General features: G+C 44.6%; 2 protein-coding genes across 6 annotated transcripts in view; one reads left to right on the forward strand and one right to left on the reverse strand.

The window, feature by feature from the left end:
* The window catches only part of UBTD1 (ubiquitin domain containing 1), a 54,545-nt gene extending 44,914 nt beyond the window's left edge, over nucleotides 1-9,631 (reverse strand). Inside the window, exon 1 of the mRNA XM_036111571.2 lies at nucleotides 9,187-9,631. Coding sequence (XP_035967464.1) covers nucleotides 9,187-9,256 — 70 coding nt within the window. The 5' untranslated portion in view covers nucleotides 9,257-9,631. The remainder of the gene's footprint in view (nucleotides 1-9,186) is intronic.
* Nucleotides 9,632-10,057: 426 nt separating this feature from the next.
* MMS19 (MMS19 cytosolic iron-sulfur assembly component) overlaps nucleotides 10,058-24,685 on the forward strand; it is a 32,962-nt gene continuing 18,334 nt past the window's right edge. For 4 of the 5 annotated variants that reach the window (XM_036111538.2, XM_036111540.2, XM_078077286.1 and 1 more), the window contains exons 1-2: nucleotides 10,058-10,214; nucleotides 23,127-23,175. In XM_036111538.2, the coding sequence (XP_035967431.1) occupies nucleotides 10,103-10,214; nucleotides 23,127-23,175 (161 nt within the window). In that variant the 5' untranslated portion in view covers nucleotides 10,058-10,102. Of the gene's footprint in view, nucleotides 10,215-23,126; nucleotides 23,176-24,685 lie in introns of those variants that run through there. The other variant, XM_078077289.1, reaches the window with a different exon arrangement.

The following is a 24,685-nucleotide window of genomic DNA, read 5'->3' on the forward strand; positions in this document are numbered from 1 at the left end:
GCATCTGGGAGTTGGAAAGTAGAAGTTCATTCTGGGAGAAGAAGGAGGAAACAATGGTATTTGCATTCTACTTGTATTTCTCTTTAGGAATGCAATCTTGGCTGAGATTCTACTGCTTCCAGCACACAACCCTCAAACAACGTTCAACAAAAATTTATTGAGCATCTACTAAGTGCCAAGCACTTGTTCCAGGACAATGGACTCATGTGGCTCCAGGGTGTATAGGCTGTAGTTTGGGGCTGGGAAATTAAAGGAGGAGGGAACAGCAAAGAGAAGGGAGCAGAGTGGCTACAGTCCTTGGAGCTCTGCAGGCTTTATAGCAGACTTCAGGCTCCTTTTCATGGAGGTGGGGGAAGGCAGCACAAGAGAATGAGCTCTGAGCACTAGAATTTGAATCAAACTACTTAACCTGAGGTCTAGCACTGCCTCTCCTCAGCCTCAGGACCCCCAGCAATCAATTTACTTTCCTGACCATCAGCTTTCCCATACCTAAAATGGGTAGAAATGTTCCCATAGGTAAAATGAATACAATCAAATGAGATGATTGCCTGAAGGGGCCTAGCAAGGTGCCTAAAGATGCTAATAAACTCACTTTAAATACAAAAACCATGTGTTCTCTTCCTCCTGCCCAGTGAAGATAAACTATACAAGAGCCAAAAGCTCAGGCTCTGAGATCAGACCGCTTGGGTTCCAGTCCTGGCTTGGCTGTTTACAACCTGCACGGCCTTAGGCAGGAGACGTTACCTTTCTAGGGCTCAATTTCTTCATCTGTAAAAAGGTGATAACAGTGTCCACCCATAGGATGGTTGTGAGGATTAGCCAAGATACTGCACGTGATGCTCCTGGCACACGGGAAACACCAAGCAAAGGTGAGCTGCTGCCAAGTGTATCTCTTCCAGCCCTAAAAACAACAAAACTCTGAGTCCTCTAAGATCTAGGCTGCTTGGTGACTGGCTGGCTGCCTAGGTTGGACTCTGGTGCCAGCCTCCCTGAGAAGACAGGTACAAATGAGGAGCCATCCTCATCCCCCTACCCCATACCCAGCAGAAGATGCTCCAGCCCCTTTCCTGACAATGAGTGACAGGAGTTGAGGGGCTGGGGATGGTCAGAGGTACGGATGCACACTGAGCTCGGTCTCTCTTCCCTGTGAGCTCAGTAAGCAGGGAGATCTTGTCCCCGACAGAGAGAAGCACATGGCTTTGTGCAGCAAATTCACCATGTCACCATGTCACCATCACTCCCTACCTTTTACTCAACCCTACATCCTCCCCTCTGCACCACTGTCCTACATCTCTCACATGCAAAAGGGGGCTAAAAAAAAAAAATTGGTGCTCACCCCAAGTAAGACAGTGCTAACATTTTCTGGGAGCCAGATGAATTATAACAACACAGACCTGCTTCACTTAATTGGAAGCCCCATCCATCCATCCCTCCATCCATCCCAGCCATCGACCACCTAATTAGAAACCCAGAAGCAAGCCAAATTCTGACTGACCAGACAAGATGTCACAGAATCCACCCACCCAAGCTCCTGTGCTTCCCTCCCTGGAGGGCCCCTCAGGCTTCACTATGAGCTCATCTACTTTTGCCCTAGGTGCTATTCTAACAATCCCAGCCGTCTGTTTCCCCAGGAAATGGGAGGGGCTGCTATCTGAGCCCCGAAGATGGAATGTCAAGAAGTGACCACTATGATCAGGTATCACTTCACCCCCAATAGGATGGCTATTATCAAAAACAAGCAGGGGCGCCTGGGTGGCTCAGTTGGTTAAGCGTCTGCCTTCAGCTCAGGTCATGACCTCGGGGTCCTGGGATTGGGCCTCGCGTTGGGCTCCCTGCTCAGTGGGGAGTCTGCTTCTCCCTCTCCCTCTGCCCCTTCCCTTGCTTGTGTTCTTGTTCTTTCTCTCACTCAAATAAATAAATAAAATCTTTTTAAAAAAACAAACAAAACAAAACAAAAACCAGAAAATAACAAGCATTATTGGTGAGGATGTGAAGAAACTGGGACCCTTGTCCATTGCTGGGGGCGAATGTACAATGGTATGGCCGCTGAGGAAAACAGTAGGGCAATTCCTCAAAAAATTACACCTAGAGTGAACATATGATCCAGCAATTCCGCTTCTGGATATATACACAAAAGAACTGAAAGCAGGCACCCAAACAGATTTGTACACCCATGTTCACAGGAGCATTATTCACAATAGCCAAAAGGTGGAAGCAGCCCAAGTGTCCACTGACAGATGAATGAACAAAATGTGGTATAGACATACAATGGAAAGTTATTCAGCCTTAAAGAGGGAATTCTGACACATGCTACATCATGGAACAACACTGAAGCTATTACGCTAAGTGAAATAAGCCTAACACAAACGTTCAAATATTGCTTCATTCCACTTACATGAGGTGCCTCAGAGTGGTCAGATTCATAGAGACAGGAAGCAAAATGGCGGCTGCCAGGGGCTGGGGGAGGGAAGGATGAGGAGTCTGTGTTTAATGGGGACAGAGTTTCCGCTGCGGAGGATGAAAAAGTTGTAGAGATGGATGGTGGTGATGGCTACACAGCAGTGTGATTGTACTTACTGTATAGAACTATATACCTGAGTATGTATTATGTATATCTAAGCACATTTTCTTTAAGTGGGGAAAGGAAAAAAAGAAGTGACTGCTACCAGGGAGAAGACAGATCATAGGTGGAAACGTGAACCCCGAAAAGCACAGCAGCCGGACACCATTTAGTTTGGGGCCCAGTGCCCTGCAGTCTCAGAAGCCCAGAGGCCTCACACTGTCATAAGCACAGTTACTGATCAGACAGGACGCCGTTCTCATTCAGAGCCCAGAACAGGAATCAAGAGCCTCCCCACCCCGATGCTGCTCGGGACCCTGAGGCAGGCCACTGTGGAACGGGCTCTCCCTCAGCAATTTCCTTCTGTTTGCCACCAGTTCACCCCACTTCTTTCAGAAATAAAGGCTTTTGACAGAAAGAAGCTTTTGTGGTCCCCACCTCCACCAAGCAGGTGCTTTGTACATACAGGTCTGAACTCAATATCCCTGAGTCGCAAAGAGGAAGTTATTCATGCTCAGTATACTTTGCTTAGAAGCATATCATCCGTTTCAGAAAGATTCCCAACCAAAAATAGTTTTTAAACACTTCTTTTATAGTTTTGCTCTTTAAAAAAAAGAGTAAGCTTCAATGATCTGGTGGGGAAAATCACTGGCTATGGTTTTTGTGTGTAAAAATCCTGTGGCTAGGGTAATAGAAACTTTATGAGTTCACAAAATCTCCTTTTATCCAGGATCTCACTTGATTCTTAAAACCTCTCTGGGAGGCGGGCGCGGTAGCAGTCATCCCATTGTACGAACCGGGAAACTGAGGCTCAGATAGATGAAAGTCACACACACAATTAAGAAGAAGCAGAGAACCAAGGCCTTATTTCCCATCAGTGCCAGATGAGGATCTGGGTTGGGACCTCACATGTGAGCGACCACGCAGTCATGAAAGTAATTTTAAAAACAGTGTTAGTTTATTTTATCCCCATAACATCTTTCTGAAGTAAGCTGGAAATATTATCTTTTTTAAAATAGAGGATCAACCGAGCACAAAACAAATGACTTGCCCAAGATGACCACTCAAGAAAGGGGCAGAGAGACTAGACCTCTTCCCTTTTGAATACACTTGACCTTGAGCACTTCCCTATAATGTCTTGACCCCAACACACTCAAAACTTAAAGGAGCCCATGCAGGTTTTATATAGGTTGCACCACATTTCTGTGAACTCGGCAGGGAGTAGATATACCTTTATTCTCTTTTTAATAGCTGGAAAAGAAAAAGAGGTTAAAGAAAACTTTAAGTTCCTTTCAGCTCTAAAATGCTATGATTCTAAAAATTCCTCAGCAAGTTGCTCGGTAGAGAGAGGCCTGAAATCCACAGCATCCACCTTCCTGCTTCCCAGTCTGTTAGACCACCCCATCTCCATGACTACAAATACCATGTGTATCTGGGAGAGGGGTCCCCTCTCAGATGCATTAAATGACATAAAATGTCAAGAAAGTGCCATTGCCCGGTTAGGACCCTAATAGGGGGCTTGACTTTGCTCTGCTGCTATAGCCCGGGGTCTCCTAGTAAGAGGCTCCCAAACCGGAGGGAATTCTATCCCAGGTATCTGAGACCTGACCCAGGCCTGGGGTGAGAGAGACGCCAGTCTCAGGAACAGTAAAGCACTGTGAAGTTGCAGCTTAAGTCCCCTTACTTAGATGCGTGCCCTAACACTCACTGCACATGGGAGAGCAATCGGGTCTGCTCATTCCTGCTTTCCTATAGACCTTCCCAACTCTGTTAGACACAGTAGCTTCATCCAACAAAGACTTATTAAGCACCTACTGTATGCGAGGCACTGCTCTATGTATCAGGGAGCAAACAAAAGTCTCTGACCGCACACGCAGTAGGGGAGGCCGCAATGCCAGAGGATGGTAACTGCCATGGAGGAAAATTAAACGGGGAAGGGGGTAGATAATGCTGACAGCAAGGAGTATAGGGAAGGGGACCCAGTTTTCAAAGGATGGCCTGGGAGGGCTTGACTGAGGAGGAATGTTTGAGGGGATGTGGAGGAGGAGGGGGAGGGAGGGACCCATTCAGGTATCAGGGGGTGGAACAGGGGACGAAGAGCACCAGACAGCTTAAAGGTAAGCTGGTGAAATCATATCATGTCTTGTAGGCCAACAAAAGGACTCTGGATGAGAGGGGGAACAAAGGAGTAACAAAATCTGACTTCCAGTTTGCAGCATCACTCCGGCTGCTGTGATGAAAACAGTCCATTGGGAGACAAGTGAGGAAGCAGGAAGGTCAGGTACGACGCCCATCGCAGCTGAGACCAGGGCTAAAGCAGTGAAGATGATGGACTTAGTTCTGGATATATTTAGGGCAAAGCCAATAGGATCTATTGATTAAATGGATGTGGGATTGAGAGAAAGGGGAGTTGTCAGGGATGACTAGAGTTTTGGGGGCCTGGGCAACTGGAAGGACGAAATCACCATTAACAGACGGGAAGACTTTGGGAGGAGCAGGGGTGGGGGGTGCGGGTTCCTTTCGTTTTGGACATGCTAAACTGAGAAGCCCTTTAGACGTCAAATGTGGTGAGTACCAGCAGAACGTACAAGGCTAGAGCTGAAGAGGATGGGCTGAAATTATAAATGTGGGAGTCACCAGCTGTATAGCAAAACATAATTGTATGTATTATCATACAGGATTTTCATGTATGATCACACGTAATTTGCATGAATATGTCTATTATCTCCCCCCACCCCTAAACTGTAAGCTCCATGTGGCCAAGGACCATGTCTTTTCACAGCCAGCAAGATACCTGGCACTCAGTAAATATTTACTGGGCAAATGGAGAAGTTGCCCAATTACTCCCTCAAGAATAGCCACAGCAGCCCACACCATGAGAAGCAGACTCTCTTGCAACCACAGCGCCAAGCCCAACCAGCTCAAAACAGGGCCCTGGGTCTGTCCACACCGGGCTTGAGATTCCAGAACGTAAGTGGATACGCCTGGCACATCACAGAGTCAGATATTTGGGTTTCAGCCCTGCCACATTCTCAACGGGTGGAGCTACGCCAGAGGCTTGCCTGTTCTACCACCTCGCCTTCTCCCTGGGGTGGCTGGGGGAGGGGCTGCCTTATCCACAGCAGGGGTGGAGATACTGATCTACTCAGGGTATATGTGCCAGGTGGTGGGAGCCCCCCACATGATAAATCCCCAAGTATTCTCTGAAGCATGTAAGGACCACCTGGCACGTGAAGGGGAAACACAATCCTTCTGGGGATGCATTACGAATAACAGTTAAAAAATAAAAAAGAATGATAATCACAAACCTTCTAGCTAAAGCAAGATGGCCTGACCAATGGGCATCATGTCTCTGCTTTACCTGCCAAGTGACTAGGAAGACAGAACTAAGGCCAAAGGGTGACATAACAAGGCATAAGATTTCAACTCAATAACTTTGCAGTTTTGAACAGTTGTCTCTGTGAAGATGAGATGATAAAACAGCTCTGGTGATCTTGTACAACCTGGTCCCTTTCTGAGATACTGAAAGTGTGACCCGAGAGAGGTTTTAGGACTTGCCCAGGATCACCCAGCTATAGGCCTGGGACTAGAACTCAGGTTCTAGCTCTCTATTGATGGTTTCTTCCCATTACACCAGTGGCAAAGGAAAGGCAAGAGTTACCAAGGTAGCTAGGGAGTTTTAGGCATTAGTGTTACAACATCAAACTATGTCTTTGTCAAAGGGTAAGCTGCAGATGTTACAGGAATGCCAGGTGCACGCTGTGAAGTTAAGAAGGATTCCTTCCCTCATACCAAACTTGTCATCCTACAGAGTTCCCCTTGGCTTTGGACTTTATGAATAAAGCTATTCATGGGGGGGCCTACAGAATTGAAAAAATGATACACTAGCAGGTAAAAAAATGCAGATATATACTTCAGTAAAATGTTTACATGAAAAATTCAGATGCTAGGATATAGTCAGGTTAACATTCTAAAATCAACAAATATTGAGTGTTTCCTCTGTACAAGTCATTGTGATTAAGTGCTGAGTGTGTGTGTGTACATGAGCATTGTGTGTGTATGTGTATAGCTATATGAGCGAGTTTGAGAGACAGACACACAGGGATAAGACAGAACCCAGGTCTTCAAGGCTTGCAGGATAGTTGCTGATACAAGACTATAAACATCAAAGAAATGACTAATAATATGGAGTGGATAATTGTTAAGTAAGTGGCATAATGTGTCTACAGGAGTTCTCAGAAGGGGGGAGTTAGAATTGTCAGGCGAGGTGCTTCTAGAAAGATACAGGATTTGAGGCGAACCTTGAAGAAAGGCTCTTGATAAGAATGGGGAAATGGCAATGAGCAAACACTGGTGGCCTTAATTCAGGGAAGAGAAAGAAATAACGCCTTAAAAGGACTAGACCAAATTGAACAGCCTTGAAAGTTAAAGTTCTTACAGAAGTGGAGAGGTGCGAAAAGATTTCTAAACAGGGGAACGTGGCTGGCTCAGTCAGTAGAGCATGCAACTATTGATCTTGCAGTTATGAGTTCGAGCCTCACGCTGGGTATAGAATTTACTTTAAAAAGTACTTTCTGTAAAATAAAAAATAAAAAAAATCCTAAACATAGAATTACAGAGTTCAAAACAGGTTAATTTAACAAACATCTTCTGGAGGCAGGGCACAGTGTGCAGGCATCGGATGAATGGCTGAAGATGAACTTGCCTTTGGTGGGGAACTACCTTCAGCCTGGGAGGTGGGTTGGACTTGAGATGACTAGAGAGTGAAGCAGAGTGGAAGGGGCAGGTTTGTACAACTTCCCAAGGAAGAACCAGCAGATCCCAGTGGCTGAGTGGCTGGGAGGCAGAGAAAGTCAGCAGAGAGACATCTCCAAAGTACGAAGTCAGGCAGCTGCAAGAATGGAAGAGTAAGGGAAGCTGGCTGAGGGGAGAGATGAAGAGCTTGGTTTTAGAAGTGTTGAATCTAAGGATAACTACATCAGCGTGTCCAGTGGGCATTTACTAATACGAGTCTGGAGTCTGACAGGTAATAGTTGAAGATACAGTATACGGGTCTTCCCAGGGGACAGAGTTGTGGGACTGAGTATAATTTCTCTGCGAGGGCGTATGAGAGAGGAAAAAAAAAAAAAGGTCAAACTGAACCATGGGTGTGTCCACACCTAGGAGGTGATGTGATAGTGAGCAGCAGTGATCAGAGGAAAAAAAAAAAAACCAGGATAATCTAACTTGGAGAAGGGAAGGGGGTATAGTTTCAAGTATGAGAGGGTTGTCACCAGTGAAAAATGCTACAAAATCAATCATGTGGACTGAGCACATAAATAATAAATATTCATTGAATAAATGAATGAATGAAAGAAAAAAAGCCCTTGGGTTTGAGAATCAACTTTCCTCAGTCAGAATGGCCAGTCAATGTTAAATTTACCTCGTCCCTCCACCTCCAGAAAAACATGTTTCTTCTTCCACAAGTCATCCTGTCCAGCACACAGACATCCTTCTCTGCTTCCCCCACATTTCCCCTCATCTTCCTTCCCGGTTTCCACAACCCAAGCAACACACCTTCGGTGTCAAAGGACACAGGAAATTCCAACTAGTTTCCACTTCATTAACAACTATGCCTGTGGCTCCTCATACATAAAGGGATCGGTAGCAATTGGGTGGAAGAGGAGACTGCTCTCTAGCCCCAGCTGCACTACTAACTAGCTGTGTGGCTTTGGGCAAGTTGTTCAACCTCTCTGGATCTGGGCTTCTACACAGACAGGAGGAGTTAGGTCTATCTAGACTCCAGACAAGTTTTGAAGGTCCCTTTCAACTCTAAAGTATACGCTTTTTATCATTCTCAGAAGGTCCTTGCAACACCCTCAGAGAAGGAAGTGAGTACAAGACCCGGGGAAATGAACGCCAGACCTCTTCCCAGGGCGAAGCGCCAGTATAGGAGTGTACCAAGAAAGTAAGAAGGCGCTGCCCGGCCCTCGCGGATCACCAGGGAGCAGATCCCATCCCCAAGGCTGGGAAGGATCCCAACAAACCCGAGCGCGATTCCCACTCCACACCCCACCTTTTCTAGACTCCAGACAGCCGGGAGGCTCTAAAAAGCCCTGCGGGAAAAATAAAGATTTCTTTCCCAGAGTCCTGCGCTGCTTTTGCCAGTTGGATTCCGGCTGACAGGATCTGCAGCCCGATAATGACACAGGCAGTCTCTGGGAGAGCGACAGTTTTCGCTCGCTCCGAGTTCTGGGGACGACTGGCCGCTCGCGCCGTGCCCCGACGGGCCAGCCTCCGACCCCGACCCGGCTGCCAGGCCAGCGGCGCCCCCATCCCGGGCCCCCCTCCCCTCAGCCGGCCCCACTGCGGTCTGCAAACATTTCCTGCCCCCACCCCCACCCCCACTCGGAGCTTCCCAGTTGGAGCGAGCTGGGCTCGCAGCCGGGTCAGCGCTCGCAGTTGCCCCAACTCGGCTCCCCCGGCCACCAGGGCTGGAGAGCGGGCTCCTGTCTGGCTCCGGAGCAGCCATCTGGGAAACCCAGGCGCCAGGAGCCGTGGGAGGTCGCTTGGGAAGCCCAGCGCTCGGGCGAGGAGGGGGACAACTGGCGAGGCGCCCGTGGCCCTGCTCCCTTCCTCGTCGTTACCTGCTCGCTTGCGGGGGTGTCCCGGGGCGGCCGGCCTCTCCCGGCGCTGTCTCCCCACGCAGTTGCCCATGCTGGCTCTTCAGCCGGGCCCCATGCACCGGAGGCGGCGGGCTTGTCGGCTGCTCCGCGCTTCTGCCCCGGACGGCGACGTCCCGGGTCAACGGCTCCTGCCTCCCCGCATCGGGCGCTCCTCGATCTCCCCCCGGGGGCGCGCTCTGCCCGGGCGCCGGCTTCGCCACAAACTTTGCGGGCGAGGGGAGTGAGGGAGGTGGCCGATTCCCCAGCACAGTCCCAGGTGGCCGGGCCAGGGGGGCCCGCGACGGTGCCCGGCCGGAGACCAGCTCCGCGGGAGGGGCGGAGAGAGGGGGCGGGCACCTTCGCAGCTACTCCCTGCTCGCCCGGGGCTCCCAGCTGGGGCCGGCCCCCCGGAGCCTGTCACTCACCTGCCTAACCCCGCCCCAGCCCGGCCCCGCTCCCTGCCGCCGGCTCGGGGTGCCCGCGCCTCCGCCACCGCCCGCCCCAGGTGCGCATGTGACCGACGGCACCGCCCCCTCGGGCCGGGCCTGATTTTCTCATTGGCTTCCCCCAGGGTGTGTACCGCCCCTTGGCCCCACCCAGCCAGGTGTCCGCCCCGCCACCCGTCTACCCGGGAGCCGGGCCGGGAATTATTCGCCCTCAATGGCCCCCGGCTGCGTGCCCCGCAGCCGCCTTCCTTGCCCGCGCCACCGCCCCGACTCCAAGCCCCGCCCCTCAGGGAGGGACCGTCCCATCCCTCCCAGGAGCCGGCAGGCACGTGATCCAGTGAGCGCCCCGCCTCTTTAACCTTCGCCAGGCAATTGGCTCAGGAGGCGCGTGCGCTTAGAGGCCCGTCCCGTGCCACCGCCCACTTCCCCTCCCACGGTCTCTGGTTCGCGTCATGGCCGCCGCCGCCGCTCTGGAGGCGGTGGCGCCTACGGGCGCACTGTGGGGCCTCGTGCACGACTTCGTCATGGGTCAGCAGGAGGGCCCCGCTGACCAAGTGGCTGCAGGTACGGCAGACGGCGCCGCGCGGCTTCCGCATGGGGTCGACAAGAGGGAGCGGCCTCAGTACGGCCGCCGGGCGGGAAAGGAGTGAGGGACAGCGGTGACTTTGAGAGATTGGTCTGGGGCTGGTTGTGAGCACTGCGTGCTTAAGAGCCGTAACAAATTGAGAGTCGCTTGCATCTTCCTTAAAGCGCCTTTATGCCCCTCATCTTAGTAGATAGTCACTCTGTGCTCCAGCTGGGGTTAGAGAATCATTACCGAGTCACAGATGAGGAAACTGAAGCCCGGAGAGGGCAAGAGACTCGCACATAAGGCAGAGGGGGGCAGCTGGGGCTCAGACCCAGATCCTCCAGTCCAAAATCTGGTACTCCCGCCGCTAAACCACGTTGTTTGGCGGAGGTTGACGTGAGAAGTAGCATCTTCGGCGGCCTCGGCTCTAGTCGCGTGGCATGTTGGGAGTGGCCGAGCGGCGCGATCTCTGACTGGCTGTCATAGGAGAGAGGAGGGGAGAAGCCGGGGGCGGGGGGGGTTAGTTTGAGATGTTCCGGTATGCTCCTTAAGGCTTTCCCTCCGTTTCTTGGTTAAGTTCTTGATTAATTTGCTTCATGACTTTTTTATGTGGTGTTTGTTTTTATCTTTTCCCCAGATCTCCAGTTTCCTGCTTTTGACCAGTTCAGGGATCTCTTATCTAAGATCAGCTTAATCAAAATTTGAATAAAACAAATTCCAGATTTCCTTGGGAGTCAGAGACTTCACTCTTTTAGGGAAAAAAAAAAATAAAACGTTGGGTGTTAGGAGGCCTTCAGACTTAAGTAATAGAATACCAAATTACCTCGTCAATACAAATGAGCTTTGTCTATTTTTGGGAATTTGGCGTGCTTGGGAAAAAGTAAAAGACATTTCTCTTGAAAATTGAACATATTTATTTATTTATTTTTAATTTTATTTATTTATTTGACACAGAGAGAGACACAGCGAGAGAGGGAACACAAGCAGGGGGGGTGGGGGAGGGAGAAGCAGGCTTCCCGCTGAGCAGGGAGCCCGATATGGTTGCTCATCCCAGGACCCTGGGATCATGACCTGAGCAGAAGGCAGACGCTTAACGACTGAGCCACCTAGGTGCCCCTAACATATTTTAGAATATGTGAGGAATGGATAAGGTGAATCTGTGAGAAAGTATAATACTTTGGTCCTTAGCAGTTCCACTTTTATTCAGTCATCCCACCATTATTGAACACATGTTATTCTCCAAACAGGATACAAAGCAATGGGAATATAAATACAGATTAGGCTAGATCTGTGCCCACCAGGAACTTATACTGTGGTGGGAAAGACAACCATGCAAACAGATAGTATTACCACACCTTTTTAAAAGGGGCTATATGGGGTATGTGCAAGGTGGCAAGGAAGCATCAAAGAGCAAAAGCCTGTTGCTGTCATTCCTCCAAATTTTAACTTTTTACAGCTTTATAAAGTATAGTATGTTATCAATGCCATTTTCCCCAATGTTTTATTATGAAAAATTTCAAACATACAGCAGAGAATTTCATAACAGGCACACCCGCACACACCACCTAAACTACCATTAACATTTTATTTATTTATTTTTTTATTAACATTTTAATATAACTTGCTTTATCGGGTATCTTTCCATCTATTTAAATTGCAGATATCAGTACACGTCCTCCTAAATACTTTGGTAGGCCTATTATTAACTAGAGTTTGTTTATAGTTTATTTTGGTGTACAATTTATATTCAATGAAGTGTACAATCTTAAGTGTAATGTTCACTGATTTTGAAAAATGCATATGCCTACCCCCTGCTGTTACAGCAGTGCCATTTGTAACTATTCTTTCACATTTATACATTATGAACACAGTAATTTTGGATTTTTCAAATTCAAAACACAGGAGAAGATAGCATGGATAAGGACGGCCAAGTTCTTATAAATACCTTTGTAAAATTTATATTTTTTATGCCTGAAAAAAATGGCCTAAACTATTGTCTAGTTTAAATTTAACTCAGCTCAACTAAGACTGTAACACTAGCCCTGTTGTAATTTAGCCCTCCTGACTAGGAAAGGGGGTTGGTAGTAACATAAAGTTGAAAAGGTTTGGTGGGGTTGGATTATGCATAACCTTGGATTCCAGGCAGAGGGATTTGAATGACCTATTGTAGGTAATAGAAATCATTATAGATCCTTGAGCAAGGAAGTCATATAATGAAAGCGAATTTGAGAAGGATTAAATTGATATTCTCAATCTGAGATGACAGCCCTAGTTAAGATTTTGAAGGCTGACGGAATTTTGAAGCATTCCCAGAATAAGATGTGCTTTCTAATCCAGCCTGAGTCTAGTTTTGTTAGCACTAAAGGGACCAGCTTTCTATTCAGCCACTCACAGCAGCAGCCTGTCCTACAAATTGTAAATGCAGAAGGAACACCCTGTAATCACAGGCAGCTATGACCAACTTTGTTTTGTACCTTTGCATTGGAGTTCCTGAAGAAAGTAGGTGTCAGATGTAAAGGTACAAATGACGGAAGAGAAATGACCCTGTAGGCTAAGGGTTAAAGTTTTTTTAAAAATTTTATTTGACAGAGAGTGCGCAGAAGCAGGTGGAGTGGCAGGCTGAGGGGGAAGGAGAAACAGGTTTCCTGCTGAGCAGGGAGCCTGATGCGGCCCTATCCTAGGACTCTGGGATCATGACTTGGGCTGAAGGCAGATGCTTGAACAACTGAGCCACCCAGGTGCTTCCTTTTTTTTTAAGATTTTATTTTGGGGCGCCTGCTTCTCCCTCTGCCATTCCCCTTCTCCCCCCACTTGTGCTCTCTGGCTCTATCTCTCTGTCAAATAAATAAATAAATAATCAAAAAAAAAAAAGATTTTATTTATTCCAGAGAGAGTAGGGGGAGGGGCAGAGGGAGAGAGACAAACAGACTCTACACTGAGCGCGGAGCCCCGATCCCAGGACCCCGAGATCATGACCTGAGCCAAAACAAAGAGTCAGACGCTTAACTGACTGAGCCATCCAGGCGCCCCAGGGTTAAAGACTTTTCATCCTAGCATTCAAAGGTTGCCACTACCTGGCCCAGCCCTTATTCTTACCAGTCCCCTCCTGGACCTTTAGTGGCAGGCGGCTGCCTGGATTTGCTGTTCCCTGAGTGCTTTCCTTCCCAGTTCCTTTCACTAGCTCCATCTCGTCAAAGTTAGACCTCAGATTCAAGGCCCAGCTTGAGTGCTCACTGCCTGCCCCCCAAGTGTTTCCTGATTACTCCAGCCAGACATCATCTCCCACTTCAAAATCTTTGTGGTATTTATTTCTCAACCACTCATTTATTAGCACTTATTAGGCAGACTTGTTCATAACCCCTCACTTATTAGAAGACTTGTGTTGTAGCTATTTCTGTATATCTGTCCACATCCTATCCTATGCCTACCACCCGAGTCTCCTGGAGACTAGCGTAAGTAAGTATACAGTAAAAAACTATGTAAGTGAATGGAGTGAGAGATGTTAAAGGAAGAATCTGTGGAATTTGAGGCCTAACTAGTTACAGGGGTTGAAGGAGAAGGAGGACTCCAAGATGACCCCAAGCTTTTGAGACTGAGGATGAGCAAAAGAGAAGTTTCTTTGTCCAAAAATGGAGGTTGGGAAGGAACTGATTTTGAAGAGTGTGAGGTTTGGACATATTGAGGGATATAAATTTTCTTCCTTTCAGTTATTTGGGTTTTCCTTCGTTTTGGTCTTTATTGTATTTTCCCACTTTAGTGGGAACCACTATTCCTGAAACCGAAAGATTGTTAAACAACGATAAAACAGTTCTGTGAAATGTCTGTAGCATCCTCAGCAGAAAAGGCATTTTGAAAGCTTGATTAGAACGGAGTCCTGTTTGGGATTTTTCTCTTTCCTGCTCCTTCACGTCCTTTGCCCTTCCTCCATTGGCTGCTCCTCCAGATTCTCAAGAGGCTGCAACTCGGTCAGACAGAGGTCTGATTGTGCATTCTGCCAGTCTCATATAAATACTTCTTTGATGACTCCTCAGTGTTCCACATGAACTGGTGCCCTGCTGAGGGAAGTGTGGGTAGTTAGGAGGTGCTGGTAGGTCCATTTTTAGAGAGTAAATCTTGGACACGCTGGAAAAACTTAGGTCTACTTATGTAGGGAAAGGAACATAACACTTGTTTTTCCTTAATGCCAGTGAGACTACCTTTAGGAAAATTAACTACTTACTAGCTTCTTTCATCCCAGGAGTCCAAGTGCATAATTAACAGTACTTCCAGATATTCAGGTATTTATTGTTTGGGAGAACTTACAGTGTTAAGAGAATGAATCACTTAAAGTTAGTGATGGATGGTTCATAAACCCAGGAATTTTACTCCTTTCTTATGCTAACTAAGTCTGTTTATATCACTATGGTAACACTGAGCTTGTTAACGCTGTGATTGTTTTAAATGTCTTTCTGCCCCAACAGACAGGGCTCCTTAGAGCTCCCTGTCTATATTTCTGTCTCCAGGCCTAACCCAGTACCTGATTTATAATAGGTGCTTAGTAAATGTTGAATGAATAAATAAAAACAAGTACACATGATGATTTTGTTAAAGAATTAGGGAGAAACACAGAAGGGGGTAATTTGATTTTGGGAATCAAGGAGGGCTTCACAAAAGAGTTGACATTTGAGCTGGGTCTTGAAGAATTGAATTTTGACAAGGGCAGGAAGGAGGCATTTCAAACCAAGCGAACATTTACAGGAGTACCGATATGGAAGAGCTTGATATGTTGGGACTTGACTGAATGATAGGAGTCATGATGAAAGGTGAGGCTAGAGGTGATTTGGGGGCTAAATTGTAAGGACATCAAGCCAAGGAGTCAGGTCTTAGGCAGTAAGGAGCAAAAGGAGATTGGTGGGCAGAGAAGTACTTGTGTATTTTAGGGAGGTAATTCTAGATAGAATGTGGATGAATTAAAAGGCCTTTTGAAAAAACTGAGGAAAAATTCACTTTAACCATTTTAAGTGTACAGTTAATTGGCTTTTAACATTCATGATGTTCCACAACCATCACCACTATCTAAAAATTCCAGAACATTTTTTTAGCACACCAAAAAGCAGAGGACTCTTGCTATATAGTCTGGTTATAGGGATGAAAAGGAAGAGTCATTTAAAAGACATTTCTGGGGGCGCCTGGGTGGCTCAGTCGTTAAGCGTCTGCCTTCAGCTCAGGTCATGATCCCAGGGTCCTGGGATCGAGCCCCGCATCAGGCTCCCTGCTCAGCGGGAAGCCTGCTTCTCCCTCTCCCACTCCCCCTGCTTGTGTTCCCTCTCTCACTGTGTCTCTCTCTGTCAAATAAATAAATAAAATCTTAAAAAATAAAAAAATAAAAAATAAAAGACATTTCTGAGGCACCTGGGTGGCGCAGTCGGTTAAGTGTCTGACTCCCTTTCAGCTCAAGGTCCTGATCTCAGGTCGTGAGATTGAGTCCCACCTTGAGCTCTGTGCTCAGTGCAGAGTCTGCTTGAGACTCTCTTTCCCTCTCCCTTTGCCCCTCCCCCCTGCACACACACATGCATGCTCTCTCTCAAATAAATAAATCTTTTAAAAAAAGAATAAAACATTTCTGAGGTAGATTCAACAGAACTAGAATAAAATGTTAGATTTAGTTACCTTTGTGAAAACATCCTCAAAATACTAGTTTTTTTGCCACCGTACTCACCACTTTCTTTCTCTCATTTATTATTGTGTGACAGCTATACAGATAATATAAATAACGTCTCTTCATTTTTTTCTAATTTTGTATTACTTTTATACTTCACTTTGTCTTTTATGTTTGAGCTGCATTAATTCAAGATAGGATCCTTGTGAAAAGTATGCAGACCAAAAAGGCTCTGCCAGGAGGGTTCACCCATATACAGGGATTCAAGGAATCACATGCAAATGGGTGTTTATTTGTAATTATAAAGCAGCCAGTTTCATAATACTGTATGCTTCGTGGTGAAGAAGTCTTTTTTATTTATCAAATTTGAGTCAACCTGTAGGAGAGGGAATGGACTAGTAACTTTGTCCAGCAATGAAAATAGTTAACATCTTGATTGGGGTGTTGATTATCCAGGGTATACATTTGCTAAAACTCATCAAGTTGTACTGTTAATATCTGTGCATTTCACTGTATGTAAATTATATGACTTTTTTTTTAAGATTTTATTTATTTATTTGTCAGAGAGAGAGAGCACAAACAGAGGGAGATGCAGGCTCCCTGCTGAGCAGGGAGCCCGATGCGGGGCCCGATCCCAGGACCGTGGGATCATGACCCGAGCCGAAGGCAGACGCTTAACAACTGAGCCACCCAGGCGCCCCAGAAATTTAGTGTTTAGATAGGGTTTTCAGCAGAGTTTCCTGGGCTTTGGCCAAGAGGTTCCAAAAAGGCACGCTTTTCCACCTTCCCAAATTGTGCAATACTCTTTTATAGTATATAACCCAGAAATGAGTATCTCCGTTCACTTCAGTGTTGCCATTAAGGAATTGGGTACAGAGCCCAACACTGTCAGTTCCTTGGTTTGTCCTGTTAGTCTGGCTGTTTTCCCTTCCCCCACCCTACAGCCTGCACATTTTTTCCCTTGGCTCTTTCTCAGGAGCAGGGGCAGCAGCTGGGCCTTCCACACCCTGGCACGAGCAGGGCTAAGAGTGCCTGATGTCTAAATTGGTGCCAGTCACTAGCTATGAATCCTGACTAGAGCACTCCTTTTCTCAGTCGATTTGGACTTACTCTAGTACCAGCATGAGCCTCTACCCAGTTCTGCTCACAGCTTTGTTCTGAGACCACAGACTTAAGGACAACAGGAAGTTTAGGAGTTTTCTCAAGCCTCTTTCACTCTAGCCAGTCTCGTGTTGGTGAGAGCTAACATATTAGGTCTAGCATTTAGATTTAGGTGGGTTGGGGACCCACAACAGGCTGCTGGAAGTAATTCCCTGATTGCCACACCTTATTGAGCTAGAACTCCTCTATGTTAGTCAAGCCCTTAGGAAGATTGCTAACCTTTTACTCTCTGTTTCTTCCTTGAGAATATATCCCAAGATGGTCCTGATAGATCTATGTGAATTACTGTTGTGCTGTTAAAAATGTGTTTTAAACGGGTGCCTGGGTAGCTCAATCGGTTAAGCGTCTGACTCTTGATCTCAGCTCATGTCTTAATCTCAGGGTCGTGAGTTCAAGCCCGACATTGGGCTCCACACCGGGCATGGAGCCTACTTAAGAAAAAAATGTATTTTGGGGTGCCTGAGTGGCTCAGTCGTTAATTGTCTACTTTCAGCTCAGGTCATGATCCCAGGGTCTGGGATTGAGCCTGCATTGGGCTCCCTGCTCGGCGGGAAGCCTGCTTCTCCCTCTCCCACTCCCCCTGCTTGTGTTCCCTCTCTCACTGTCTCTCTCTGTCAAATAAATAAATAAAATCTTTTTAAAAAATGTATTTTAGGGGCGCCTGGGTGGCCTAGTTGGTTAAGCGACTGCCTTCGGCTCAGGTCATGATCCCAGAGTCCTGGGATCGAGCCCCGCATCAGGCTCCCTGCTCAGTGGGAAGCCTGCTTCTGCCTCTCCCACTCCCCCTGCTTGTGTTCCCTCTCATGCTGTCTGTCTCTCTCTCTCTGTCAATTAGATAAATAAATAAAATATTTTTTAAAAAATGTATTTTAAAAAATAAGTAATATGGGGCACCTGGGTGGCTCTGTTGGTTAAGCGTCTGCCTTCGGCTCAGGTCATGATCCTGGGGTCCTGGGATCAGGCCTGCATCAGGCTCCCTGCTCATGCTCTCTCTCACTTTCTTGCTTGCATGTTCTCTCTCTTTCTCGAATAAATAAATAAAATCTTTAAAAAAATAAGTAATATATTTACATGGTACAACATTTAAAAGGTACAAAAGGATACACAGAAAAGTCTCCCTACTATCTCAATGTGGAATGCAGACTGTGACAAATCAATCTACTGTATTACTAGTATATGATGTGTCCTCACTAAAGGCGTGGGGAGAGCTGATCTAAGTGACTCGCTAAAACAATATTTTGTCTGGAAACTGTAAGTCTAAAGACAAATGCTGCAGCACTCTACTTCTAAATCTGTTTCTCACAGAGATTGACAATTCTGAAAGTAATTTATAGCTATACTAGGGTTGAAAAACTAATAAATGGTAGATAATAGGAACCAGATTTCTCACTGTCAGAGAAACAAATTACAAATAAGAAAAAAAAAAAACAAGCAAGGAGGAAGGCTAGAATGGACCCTGTGGTCCTGGATTAGAGCTGGAGACTTTAATATTTTATGTTTACTGTAATATATATGGATAGAAAAATAATGAAAGATATGTATGTAAACATATGTTAATACATACATATATTTCCCAGCTCTCTCTGCTAAGGAAGGCCTAGGAGCAGTGGTACCCCAATAGCAACAAGCACAGTCACACCCAGATCTTGGTTTGTAATACCATTCTCCAATAAAAGGAACCTAGGCTTCTTGGAGAAAAGGCAAATTCTACAGCTGGGGGACGCCTGGGTGGCTCAGTCGGTTGAGCGTCTGCCTTCGGCTCAGGTCATGATCCCAGGGTCCTGGGATCGAGTCCCGCATCGGGCTCCCTGCTCCGCGGGGAGCCTGCTTCTCCTCCCTCTGCCTCTGTCTCTCTCTCTCTCTGTCTCTCATGAATAAATAAATAAAATCTTTAAAAAAAAAAAAAAATTCTACAGCTGGGACAAAGAAATTACAGGATGAGACGGTAGTATTTTGTAGTGCTAAAAAAGTAAAGTACTTAAAAAATAAAATGATGGGGCGCCTGGCTGGCTCAATTGGTAGAGCATGTGACTCTTGATCTCGGGGTCATGAGTTCAAGCCCCACACTAGGTGCAGAGATTACTTAAAAACAAACAAACAATAATGGGCTGGCTGTGTTCCAATAAAACTTTATAAAAATAATAAAAGGATGGGACAAGAGACAACCTAAAAAAACTCCCCATGGCCAAAGATAGAACAATTTGAACAGCAAAATAACCTCGTATTGGATTATAACCTGAAGTGTAAAATAAATATACATGAATCTATTCTGATGTAAAATAAATGACTGAATAAATAAATGGGGAGAAGAAATGAGTCTTCCTTACAGAATAATTCCACATGATATAGGTAGGTATATAGATACTCCTCTTTTTAGGAAGCAGAGCTTAACTTCTTCCCCCTTGAGTGTAAGTGGGGCTGAGTGACTCCCTTCCAAAGAAGAGAGTATGAGAAAGGAAAAATAATAACTATATAGTGCAGAGACCCGGATGACACTACCTTGACCAAGTAATCAGAGTAAAAATCACCAATAATAAGTAAGTCCTATTGATATCTTGTACCCCTGGTATGGTATGATATGATAAGATGAGAAGGGCACTTCACCTCTGTGTTATTCTTCTCAAAACCCATGTCTCTAGTCTAAACATAAGGAAAACATCCAACACACCCAAATTGAGGGACATTCTATAAAGTACTTCTTTGGGATATCAAGGTAATAAAAAACAAGACTGAGAAACTTTCACAGACCAGAGGAGACCAAGGATTCACAGTGGCTAATGGCAGTGCGGTATCCTTAACTGGATCCTGAGACAGAAAAATGACATTAGTGGAAAAACTGGTAAAATCTAAATACAGCCTAGAGTTTAATAGTCATATACCAATGCTAATCTCTAACTCTAAAATTATTCCAAAATAAAACATCCTCTCAATCCCCTAGCTATCCAGTGTCCCTCCTTGGAGACAACCAATATTACTAGTTCCTTTTATCTTCTAGATAGATAGATAGATAGATGATAGATCAATCGATCGATCGATCATCCATCCATCCATTAAAAACAATGCTGTGCACTTAGTAGTATATATGCTATTTATGTACACTGCCCTACTTTTAGATCATGTCCCATTATCAGTGTGTATGCACACACATTTAGTCTTTTGTACATTTTTTTTCTAAGTGGCTGTAGAGAATTCCATTGTATGGGTATACTGTAATTTATTTAACTGGTTTCGTTTCTTTCTTTCTTTCAAGATTATTTATTTATTTATTTATTTATTTGAGAGAGAGAGTGAGTGAGTGAGAACACAAGCAAGGTGAGGGGCAGAGGGAGAAGCAGACGCACCGCTGAGCAGGGAACCCGATGTGGAACTCAATCCTGGGACTCCAGGATCATGACCTGAGCCGAAGGTAGACGCTCAACCAACTGAGCCACCCAAGCACCCCTATTCAACTGGTTTCTTATTGATGGCCATTTGTTGTTGAAAGTCATTTGTTGTTATAAATAACTGTAATGAATAACCTTGTACATGCATTATTTTGCACTTTTACAAGTATTTGGGATAAATTTTGAGAAGATTCCCTGGATTAAAGCATATGTACACTTGTAATTTTTACTAAAGACATTGTCAAATTGCCCTCCCTAAAGGGGTTGTGCCAGTTTATACTCCACCTACAATGTATAAGAGTGCCTATTTCTGCATACCATCACCAAACATAGGTGTATTACAAAGTTTTTTTTATCTCTGCCAATCTAGTATGTTAAAAACAAAGTTTTTATATAGTTTAATTTGCATTTCTATGGTGAATATGGGTATCTTCTGTAAAATGCCTGTTCATTTTTTGGTTTTGTTCGTTTTTAAATTCCTTGTTGACCTTTTTTTTAAATTAAATTAAATTTAATTTCCATTAATTAACATATAGTGTGTTCTTAGTTTCAGAGGTAGAGTTCAGTGATTCATATTCACTGGGTATATAACACCCAGTGGTTATTATATCACATGCCCTCCCTAATACCCATCACCAAGTTACCCCATCCCCCCACCCCTCTCCCCTCCAGCAACCCTCAGTTGGTTTCCTTTTTTTTTTATTGAGATTTTATTTATTTGTTTGAGATAGAGCAGGAGCTGGGGAGAGGGGAAGAGGGAGAGGGACAAGCACACTCCCCACTGAGCAGGGAGCCCAACAAGGGGCTCAATTCCAGGACCCTGGGATCATGACCTGAGCAGAAGGCAGATGCTTAACTAACTGAGCCACCCAGGTCCCCTCTCTCAGTTTGTTTCCTATGATTAAGAGTCTCTTATGGTTTATCTTCTTCTCTGATTTCGTCTTGTTTTATTTTTCCCACCCTTCCCCTATGCTCCTCTGTTTTGTTTCTTTTTTTTTTTTTTTTTTTTTAAAGATTTTATTTATTTATTCGACAGAGGGAGAGACAGCGAGAGAGGGAACACAAGCAGGGGGAGTGGGAGAGGGAGAAGCAGGCTTCCCGCGGAGCAGGGAGCCCGATGCGGGGCTCGATCCCAGGACCCTGGGATCATGACCCGAGCCGAAGGCAGACGCTTAACGACTGAGCCACCCAGGCGCCCCTCCTCTGTTTTGTTTCTTAAACTTCACAAATGAGTGAAATCATAAAACTGTCTTTCTCTGATTGACTTATTTTGCTTAGCATAATACCCTCTAGTTGCATCCACGTCGTTGCAAATGGCAAGATTTCATTTTTTTGATGGCTGAGTTATGTTCCATTGTGTGTGTGTGTGTGTGTGTGTGTGTGTGTGTGTGTGTGTATACACCACATCTTCTTTATTCATTCATCTCCTTATTGATCTTTTTCTCATCGATTTGTAGGAGCTCTTTATATGTTGTCAAAAAAGCCCTTTGGTATAAGAATCACAAATATGTTTTCCCAGTTGGTCTTATGATGTATTTTTGTTTGTTTTTTCCCTGCAGAAAATGTACTTTTTTTAATGTAACTGATTTTAACCAGTCTTTTTTTTATGGCTTTTGAGTTTTATGTTATACTTAGGAATTTTGTCATATCTTTTTAATCCATTTGAAAAGCTTACTTTGATGAATGATTCAGAGCCAAGATTTTTTTTTCCAAATATTTACCCCATCATTCCAGCACCGTTCATTGAATAGTCTATGTTTTTCCTATTAATTGAAATAGGATTGAAGAGAATTCTCATATGTATTTGTATCTCTTTCTGGACTTTCTATTCTATTTCTATACCATTGATTTCTTTGTTTAAATATGAGCTCATATTATACTGGTTTTTTTTTACTTTTATTCTAGAAACTTCAAGTATATTCAAAAGTACATACACACAAAAGTACACACTAATTTAGTTATTGTGACTTTATAACAATTTTTTAGTATCTGGAGGGTCCACTTTCCCTCCTGCCCCCATTACTCTTTTTCAGAATTTGCCTAATTATGTGTTATTTTTTGCACTTTAACTTTAGAGTAAGCTTATCTAGTTCCCCCCAAAATAAAACTTCTACTGGTATTTTTGCAGAGATTATCTTAAAATTATTTGGGGAGGCATGTCATCTTGGAGTGTTTCACGAATATGACATGCCTTTCTATTTGTTCGAATTTTCTTTTGTGAATCCTCACTGGTGCTTTTAAGTTTTCACTATTCAGATCTTCGTATTTTTTTGTTAAGTTTATATCCAGGTATCCCCCACACACATCCCTCCTTTTTTTTTTTTCTATTGCATATAGGATCTTTTTTCCTTTAGATCATTTTACAGGGTATTTTGTGTATATATGTGTATGTGAGGGTTCTTAATTTCATAATATTAATTTTGTACCTAGCCTCCCTATTGAATCATTTTACTTGTAGTATTTCTTCAATTATTTCTCTTGGATTTTCAAAGTGTACAGCCATATTTACAAATGATATGTTTATTTCCTTTTCAATTTTTACAGTTGAAGTGGCATGTTTGAACTGTTACAGTAATACCTCTCATGTAGAAGGGACTCTTGGCGAGCATAGTGGGCCCCAAGGTACAAACCCTAGGATAGGCGGAAACATTGGTAATTAGAGCCTTTGAACCCTAGGACTGAGTTTTGTTTTTTCATGTTTTTTTTTTTTCTTTTGTTTCCTCTAGATGTGAAATCTGGGAGCTATACTGTGTTACAAGTGGTGGAAGCCCTTGGGTAAGAGCCTCTGTTGTTGAGTTCCCTTCTCTAACCCTGCCTGCGCACTCTGAAAAGGTTATTTTGTACACTGCTGCTTTCCTGGAGCTAACTGGTCCTGAATTTCTCCTACTGTAGCCCAACACCCCCTTTTCATATCAGTATCTCGGTTTAAGCCTATGTTTGTCCTGAAATAAGTTTCACGCCACCTGACTGAAGTTCCTAAGGGAGTGTTGGAAGTGCCTGGATCAGCACACAGGTGTGGGGTGAAATGGGTGGTTGAAGGCCATCAACTGTTAATTAGAACTGGGATTCCTCCTGTGCTTCTTAAAGACCCCACGTGCCCCCATGGGATTCTGGTCAGCCTGGATCTGACTCACACCTGCTCGTGGGCTCTGCCTGGGGAGTTGCCAGGAAGCTGACCTTGCACCAGTTCCTCACTATAGGAAAAGGCTTGGGGAAACAGCTGGAAAATCAGTATGAAAAGCAGATATCTAAGCACCAGAGGAGGTATGTGCTTATACTCTGATGCCTGCTTTTCTCCTGTTTTATACTTGGTAGACCATCTAAATTGACAAGTCTTGTTTGCAAAGGTTGTTAACTGTCAGAGCCAGCTTGTCTCCTGAAGCAGAAAGCTAGAAAATTGGGAGGGTGGGGTGGAATGTAGGTCACTATTAATGCATCTCTCCCACATAAGAGACCATTTGGCCTTTCTACACATGTGGCCTTGGTCCATTTAAAAAAAATCACAGCTCTCTCTCTCTCTATATATATATATATGATATATGTAATTCAGATATGTAATTCATGTCAATTTTTATATATGATATATATAATTCATGTATCATAAAGTTCATCATTTTTTATGTATTCACAGATTTCTGCAAACCTTACTTTAATCAATTTTAGAACATTTTCATTACCTCAAAAAAAAAAAAAACCCATGCCCATTAGCGCCACTATTCCCTCCTCTTCTCAGCCCCTGGCAACCACTAATTTACTTTCTACCTCTGTGGATTTGCCAGTTTTGGAAATTTCATATAAACAGAATCATACAACATGTAACCTTTGTGACTGGCTACTTAGCATAATGTTTTCAAAGTTTATCCCTGTTGTAGCTCTTGTCAGTACTTCATTTCTTGCTGAAAAATAATCAGTTATATGAATATACCACATTTTGTTCAACAGTTCATCAGGTGGTGGTTATGGGTTGTTTTCTGAATAATGCTGCTATGAGCATTTGTGTGCCTTAGTCCTTTTTTAAACGCACAGTTTTCTACTTCTGAACAGGGTCCTTTCTACAAGATCCTATTATGGGGATCCTGTCAAGGGTGATTTTATTTTTGCCCTTTTACCCCTAGTTATAGACACCCTTATCCTTGAGATTTCAGTCAAATGTCCTGGTCAGCTCTCCTTCAGAAATCTTCTGCTTCATACATTTACTTGCTTAGATTTCTTCTAGTGTGTTTAAATGTAATCTCTATAAGAGCTATTTTAAGATAAGTCACCTTATGCTTCAGTCCAGGTTTTC

Source organism: Halichoerus grypus, chromosome 7 (assembly GCF_964656455.1).
Source record: "Halichoerus grypus chromosome 7, mHalGry1.hap1.1, whole genome shotgun sequence".
Classification (NCBI taxonomy): Eukaryota; Metazoa; Chordata; class Mammalia; order Carnivora; family Phocidae; genus Halichoerus; species Halichoerus grypus.